Source organism: Erigeron canadensis, chromosome 6 (genome assembly GCF_010389155.1).
Source record: "Erigeron canadensis isolate Cc75 chromosome 6, C_canadensis_v1, whole genome shotgun sequence".
Lineage (NCBI taxonomy): Eukaryota > Viridiplantae > Streptophyta > Magnoliopsida > Asterales > Asteraceae > Erigeron > Erigeron canadensis.
The window spans coordinates 40,838,386-40,847,123 of NC_057766.1; the positions used below are offsets into that span (position 1 = coordinate 40,838,386).

Below are 8,738 nucleotides of genomic sequence, written 5' to 3' on the forward strand. Positions count from 1 at the left end.
AAGTAGTTTTGTAATTAAATTACAATCGATCGATAAATGCCAGAGGATTGATGATGTAAGCGTGTACGTCAAGTGCCAATTTTGGTGAACCTGAAATCACTATTGGAATCTAAAAATTAAGTTTCCATTGTTGATTCTAAACTCTAATATTTAAACTCAGCACTACGTCAAGCTATGAGTTTAGTGCGTTTGGTTTGACTATGTTATCAAGTTAGTCATGATTCAAGAAACCCATAATCTATATAACATTAGGTTACCAGTGTATTTAATTAATTTGTGTTAGCTGTTTTAAGATAAAAGTATATGAGTTTTGCTAATGGTTCTCACTAACGTGTAGAAAATAATAATACTTTTATCATAAAATTTCAGAGGAGAAATTTTGATAGGAACGGAATATATGTCCCAAACTTTATCTCTATATGTCGAACTTAAAATAAGTTTTGAATGAAAAGCTATTACTATAAGCATCAGAGAATATATATATGTATATGTGGGATGTGGCGTGCGTCTGTATAAATTAAACCACTTCCAGTTCCATGTCATCAAGTATATTTTTGTCTAATCGGATACGCGTACATAGATGGTTAAATACATGCATCACATATACTCGTAATACAAACTAATTTTGTCCACGGCAAAAGAAGATTTAGAGACGGACAGTTGATCAGATAATAATTCAAAGTTTCAAACCGATCATCAAAATTAACTGATGAAATTTAGAGCCATTATTGATGACCCAATTAACTTGTTCAGTATGCATGTTGCCACTTATGTGTTATATATGGATGCAAGTTTTTCATATGCAAGTTTTCCTATGTACGTGATATTTGTATCCATAAGAAATATAACCGCTATTTGTGAACAGCTTTTTGTGTTCATAATTAGCATGAACATTAATTGTACGCGCTATAAGTGACGATATAACTGTCGAACCGAGAAATCATGGCTCGACAAGCTAGTGGAAGCATATATAGACGGACATGCATATATGATGCTGTACTGTCTAAAAATAGGACAGGGTTCAACGGCGTATATATGTTGTAGTAGAAAAAATGCAACTGAATTTTAATTAACAAGAACTCTCCTTTTCAAGATTTTGTCAAATTCAACCCATAATGCCTTATACTTAAAGTGTAACCAAAGAAAATAAGCAATATTGCTTTTACTTGCAATACGAGCTCGATCATGACACAATATGATATTTCAAATCAACAGATGATAGAAGAAAACGATTGAACTTATTATCTAATTAATAATTAATGGCTAGACAAGTAATATATGTCAAATATATATATATATATATATATATATATATATATATATAATAATTATTTATTGTTATATAGATAACACCATAACCCGTGTGACATACGAGTATATACTGTACGTAATAAACAAGCTACATACGGATCAACACTCACCTAAAAGTGTGAACAAATGTAATATTGTTTATAGTGGTATCGGGACCTAGGAAATTTTTTAACAAACATATACATGCATCCACTACAACAAAAATGTCATTTATTCACACTTGCTTTAAACAAGTGTGAAAAATCTTCTTAATTTGTTCACACTTAAAAATGTTTAAAAAGTATACACATTTAAAAGTGTGAAGAAATTTTAAAATTTACAATTTTTTCACACTTATATATGTGAAAGAAAAAGTTCACACCCAAAAGTGTGAACAAATGTCCAACATTTTCACATTTAAAAGTGTGAATGGTAAATTGTAACACCTAAATTCTTCACACTTCTCTTGTGTGAAGAAATTTAGTGTTACAAAATTAATCCTCACACTTCTAAGTGTGAATGAATAATATACTTTTACACATTTAAAAGTGTGAAACTTTTTTTTCCACATATTTAAGTGTGAAAAACTTATAATTTTCTAAATTTCTTCATACTTTTATAGGTGAATACTTTTTATACTTTTTAAGTGTGAACAAAATTAAGAAATTTCTTCACACTTGTTACAAGCAAGTGTGAATAAATGTAATTTTTTTTTGTAGTGATCTTAATTATGCACACGTTTGACGTTACAAGGAAAGCATGATCGATTTAGCGACGACACTGTCATCGCTATAGGTAGGTGCCTTTGTCAGGTATCTTGAGTAGTGATGACAATATAGGCATGTAGTCGTTTCTTGGTCATCGTAGGCGTGTCACAAAAGATCTATCGCAGCGACAACTACAAAATAATTACTTTTGTACAAATCTTTTCTAGAAATTAAAGGGATGATCCGATCCGTATATGAGTTTTTAAATCGCACGGTGGTGTACAGTTAGTGTACGGAACATTTGTTTATAAATATATATGACAGACATCGATCGCCCTGCATGCACACCATATATAACTAAAATTCTTTAGTTAATCATTCTCGCACTGTTAATTATTTAAGTATAAATAATGTTTTATTAATTATTTCTTTTGTAATTTAAGAGAAGAAATTTGGACTTGAGTCAGAAATAATCTAGTTCTTCCAAGTTTACATATTTATAATCATGGAATTATGTACGTCTTGAAGTTTACAATCTAGTTAGACAATTAAGAGTGCATAGACTTTAATCCATTATATACGAGCGAGTAATTAATTACAAACTCACCCAATTAATAATTAAACAATGTAATTCCCGTTTTGATATAATATTAATTTAATGTTAAAAAAAAAAAGAAGATATAATATTAATTTCAATTTATTTAATAAGATCGACGATAAACAATGAAGAAAATTGTAAATGACCATATTCCTTTGAGAACGCCGCCGGCCAAGTATAAAATAATAATTTCATATATGGGTTTGATTTTAGAGAATTTTACTTAACTATTTTACAATGTTGATTGGAGGGTGGTGACTGTTTATATATACTCGTATATTGACTAAATTAATTATACTCGTATATATGTTCGGCATATTTGTAACATTTGAGCTAAAAGTTTATTTAACAGCTAAATAATAACGTACATGCGAACTCGAAATTTATCATCATTGTCAAACTCGCCTTAAAGACGGCTTTGTCCGACACTTACAACAAGATTGGATTACATTTGAGAAACCAATGAGGCCGGTTAATTACGTTTGCTATATATATATAAGCAAGTCTCGCTTCTATTTTGCATAACCTGCAGATATTTCCTTGAAACCAACTACATATATATATCCAAGGCAATGACATCTACATTATGGCCACTCCTTCTACTCACGATCACATATTCTCTCTTCTTTAGCAACACGCTAGCAACTGACGCTAATGAGCTCAAGGCATTTCTTTTGTTTTAATTAGTTTTGACATATATATCTAATTATTTATAAAACAATTTAATTTAGAGAAGACAATATATAAATATCTATATCGTGTTTTATGTTGGTTTTGCTTGCCCATTTATCATTGAATTGAATATATATGTATATGTGTTTTGCAGACATACATTGTGTACATGGGTGACGTTCCAAAGGGCAGTCTATCCGCTACGACGTCGCGGCATACAAACATGCTACAAGAAGTTCTTGGAAGGTAATTGTTTAATTATATCTATCTCTTGTGATGAATTAATGTAGCCTATATATATATATATATTTCTTTTACGTAGGGTTGCATATATACATATATAATTCGTCTTTGTCTATATATGTTTATTAATGATGTGCGAGCATGTTGGTGACTAACATCTTGGATAAACTTTGAGCAGTCGTGCATCAAAATCCTTACTTAGGAGCTACAAGAGGAGCTTTAACGGCTTTGTTGCCAAGCTAACAGAACATGAAAGAAACCGAATAGCTGGTTAGTGATCATATGCTTTTAAAATAATACTCCGTATCATACATATAATTACTCATTGAACTTATGACATCATACATAAGTATTAAATATAAAATTAGGGGTTGGTTATTATAAAACAAGTATTAGTATAAAACAAATAGGACAAGATCGATCTTGACCCTTAAATCATGGTTAATTAATTGATGCACGAAGCAATTGGTGCATCATGATTTTCAGTGACGAGAAGCCTATTGTTTTATTTGTTTTTACTTTTAACACTCGTACTTATTTTACTTAAAACCTATAAAATTGTGAAGTCGATCAAATGATAGTGGAGTAATTACAAACATATTTTTATAGTAACTGTTTGCATTTCAAACATATTGTTATAATAAGTGTTTACATGTATGAATGAAGGAATGGAGGGTGTAGTGTCAGTATTCCCAAGTCAAACCAAGCAACCGCTAACAACAAGATCATGGGACTTCATGGGCTTCCCTCAAGATGTCAAGAGAGCTCCCCTTGAAAGCGACGTCATCGTTGGCATGTTAGACACCGGTGTCTGGCCCGAATCTGACAGTTTCAAGGATGACGGATTTGGGCCTCCACCAGCCAAATGGAAGGGTTCATGCGATTCCAAAAATTTCACATGCAACAAGTACATAAATTTAATTAATTTGTTCATAACTTACTTGTGTTAACTATCAGAAAGATGATATGTAATGTAGTATCGTTGTATTTAATGTACATAACGACTTGTTTTCAGTAAACTCATTGGAGCAAAATACTACAACAGCGAGGCGAGAGCAGAGGATGAGCTATCAGCAAGAGACACTGAAGGTCATGGCACACACACTGCATCCACCGCAGCTGGACGTGCAGTGCCTAACACTAGTTTATTAGGTCTAGCTAACGGGACCGCTAGAGGGGGTGTGCCATCAGCACGTATAGCTGTGTACAAGATCTGCTTTCCAGGGGGTTGTTCAGATGCGGATATCTTGGCAGCTTTCGACGATGCAATTGCTGATGGAGTTGATATCATTTCCCTTTCAGTTGGCGGTTCTTTCCCTTTAGATTATTTTGAGGATTCTATTGCTATTGGAGCTTTTCATTCCATGAAGAATGGGATTCTTACATCCAATGCCGCTGGAAACAGCGGTCCAGGACTTGGATCGATTACTAATCTTTCACCTTGGTCATTGTCGGTTGCTGCAAGCAGCATTGACAGGAAATTCTTAACCCAAATCGTGTTGGGTAACAATATGACTTACGAGGTAAGAAATTGTACTACTCTTTTCAAATTTTGAGATATTGTGACGGATGATTATTCTAATTGAAATTTGTATAGGGACCTGCCATAAACACATTTGATGGTGCGGTTCATCCCATTGTTTATGGTGCATCAGTGCCTAATACAAAGCAAGGATTTACATCAGATGAATCTAGGTAATAATTCTTACAGTAATAATTCATAAATCAAGTATATTTAGTGATATTTACCTGATGGGGGTGATGTTGGTCATAAGTACTATTCATTAATTAGCGACTCACTTCAGATACTGCGAACAAGATTCCTTGGACCCGACTGCAGTAAAAAATAAAATCGTGGTGTGCGAGGATTTAGATGGACCACAGAACGCGTTACTATCTGGTGCAAGTGGTGTAGTGATTGATGGTGATTTGGGATATGAAGATTTCGCCTTTTCTTGGCCCTTACCAACAACGTATTTGAGCAGCAAAGATGGCAAAGGAGTTCTAGCATACATAAACTCAACTACGTAAGTAACTCAAATCGCAATGCATTATATATATGTAGTACGTGTACGTGTATTGCAAATATCAATAGATGGAAATGTAGCTAGTCTTAACCTATTTATTGTGATTGTCTTATATATATATATATAGAACACCGAGTGCAAGCATCCTAAAGAGTATAGAACCTGTAGACAAAACAGCTCCGGTTGTCGTTTCCTTTTCATCAAGGGGCCCTAGCCTAATCACACTAGACCTTCTCAAGGTACATGTTATATGGGCAGCAGTATTCATATGATGTAACATGAAAAAATGTCCTGGCCCCGTACCAACCTAAAGTTAACATTTTCATCTTATTGTAGCCTGACTTGACCGCACCTGGAGTAGATATTCTAGCCGCATGGTCTCAGGATACAACTGTCACCGGAGATGAAGGAGACACCCGTGTTGTCCCTTACAATATAATTTCTGGAACTTCCATGTCTTGCCCTCATGCCTCGGGTGCGGCTGCCTATGTTAAATCATTCCACCCGACTTGGTCCCCTGCTGCCATTAAGTCTGCCCTTATGACTACAGGTATGTATTATAAGTATTTTTAAGACTTAGCTAAACTAAAAACTTTTACTAGATAATACAATATTAGGCTCAAAAACTATGATGCTTAATATATTCTATGTGGCAGCTGCACCAATGAGTTCAACCAAAAATACTGACGCAGAATTTGCATATGGTTCGGGCCATATTGACCCCTTAAAGGCTGTTGACCCTGGTTTGGTCTATGACGCTGGTGAAGCAGATTTTGTGTCATTTTTATGCGGCCAAGGTTACAACGCTACAACTTTGAAAATTGTCACGGGTGATGCAAGTGCTTGCTCTGCAGCCAATAATGCAACCGTTTGGGACCTAAACTATCCTTCATTTGCTCTTTCTACTCCAAAATCGGGAAGTATTGTACGGACCTTTAACAGGACGGTTACTAACGTGGGTGCAGCACAGTCCACTTACCAAGCTACGGTCAACACACCATCAGGGCTCGAAGTGAAGATTAACCCAAATAGTCTAGCGTTCAATGCTGTTGGAGAGAAGCAATCTTTTGTAGTGACAGTTAGTGCAACAGTTGGTTCAAATATGCTTTCGGGTTCGTTGGTTTGGAGCGATGGAGTTCACAATGTTACAAGCCCGATTGTTGCATTCACTACTTCTTAGAATGTATTTCATTTCATCTGTTTTTTTTCGGTCAAATAATTAGTCCCGGTTGACATTGGGTCAACTGTGTGTCATTCTTTCTCATTTATAGAATCTTGACAATTTACAGAATCTTGACAATTTGACATAATATTGTCAAATTAATCTTGACAATGTTACATATTTTTTCATTAAAATCATTTATGAATTAAATATTCTCAAGTGTTTATTATATACATACTGCCAATATTAACGTAGTAATCAAAGTCATCATGATTCTTCAATTGGGATTTTAAAACATATATATGATCTTATTGTGATTATACTTTCTTTAGTTAGCGATGGTCAAGTGTATATATATATTAACCATATCTTCAAATTTAGTGGTATAAATTTGATACTTATCTAATTAATCTTTAACCAAACGTGTATGAATATATTTTCCCTTAATCTTCAAGTTCCTTTTTCTTAAAGTTTATTCCTCTTTTGAAAAGGACAAATAAAACATCGAGTGCAAACTTAGATTACTTACAAACACTTTATGTACCAATAAACTAAAACAGGATTCACATTTTCTTGAAACAACATGTGGCGTAATCCTTGATCGACACGTGTCTTTTTAATTTATTTATTTTATTAAATTAGCTTTTTTTTAGTTGTATATAAATTCAATTTTCTTATTAGACTTAGAATTAAACTCTAACTCTTGGCTTATTAATACAAAAGACATTATAACCTTATTTCATTGATCGTTTTCTCATTAATAATTTTTCTTTTTTTCATTCTCAATTCTTCAACTCCTATTACTTATATTAGTTATAATAAGTTGTTAACTTAAAGACTTCAAAAATTTGAGTTTACGATCCAAAATTACAAGTTTATTTGCCATCATCTACTATGATTACAAGTTTCGATTTTGATGTGGTTCTAAAAATTTAAGGTAAATTCAAAACTCTAATTAAACATATATTTATAATTACTGTTTATTATAATTTAGCTTTGATCATCAATTTACTTTAATCATAATTTATTTCATACGCACGAATCATGTATGAAGCATATTCGAATTTCTTTATAATACAATTTATATAAATACCGTATATCGTACAGGTATTATAACTAGTTTAAAATATAATAAGAACGAGTTACACATATCCTGTAAATTTTTAAATTTTAACGACATTGAGTATGATAATGATATCTCATTTTTTTTAATTGTGCAGTGATTATCATATAGATTATAGAAAAAATAAAAGAAATTATATTGTTATAAAATCTTAATCGATAAACTCATTTTTTTTACAAATTAATATAGATAAGAAAAGTCAAATCATAAATAATTAACTAGCAATATTTTATGTTTTAACTATAAATAGTTAACATCCTATTTAAGTTTTATAAATTATATTTTAAACAATTATTATTAAGAATCAAAAGGTTATACATAGATATAGTTATTTAAGTTTAACTGATTATTATCAGAAATATTGAAAATTTTGAAATAATGACTAAAGGAAGATCATTATTATATTAGTACAGGATAATTTAGACCCTTTGCATTTAAAAAAATAATATATAAGTACTATTATAAATATGTTTAAAAATATAATATATCTTTTTTAAAGGTGTGGATCATTTATTCGCAATAGGGGATCTAACTTACGTTGTCTTAACTGAGAAACTCCCAATTAAACTGCCCGAAGGCACGACATTTAATTGGGATAAAACTCTACTCCCTCTGCAGGATTCAAACTTTCTTCACTGGAGGAATTTATTGTGAAATTCTTTCAAATGTCCTCTCATGTCTCGCTAATGCTCAACCACTGAGCTATAATGGGAAGTACTAAAAATATAATATGTAGTCGTGATATTTTATATTTAATTTTCAGAATTATAGTTTTTAAACATAAATCACTAATACATAATTTTACTTTTACAAGTATTTAAATAAATTATATGCCACTAATATATAGATCCTGATGTCACAAAGCAGCAAACCATTACAACTTGTATCCTAGAAAAGGGATCAATATGTGGCGAGG

The 8,738-nt window shown here is 32.1% G+C and overlaps 1 protein-coding gene across 1 annotated transcript; it reads left to right on the top strand.

The window, feature by feature from the left end:
* The first annotated feature begins 3,140 nt into the window (after window positions 1-3,140).
* LOC122605667 (cucumisin-like) lies at window positions 3,141-6,862 on the top strand. The gene is made up of 10 exons (XM_043778621.1): window positions 3,141-3,260; window positions 3,422-3,513; window positions 3,689-3,780; window positions 4,177-4,417; window positions 4,526-5,033; window positions 5,108-5,205; window positions 5,316-5,537; window positions 5,665-5,776; window positions 5,874-6,087; window positions 6,194-6,862. The coding sequence occupies exons 1-10, from the start codon at window positions 3,168-3,170 to the stop codon at window positions 6,715-6,717; spliced, it is 2,196 nt and encodes a 731-aa protein (XP_043634556.1). The 5' UTR covers window positions 3,141-3,167; the 3' UTR covers window positions 6,718-6,862.
* Window positions 6,863-8,738: the final 1,876 nt, after the last annotated feature.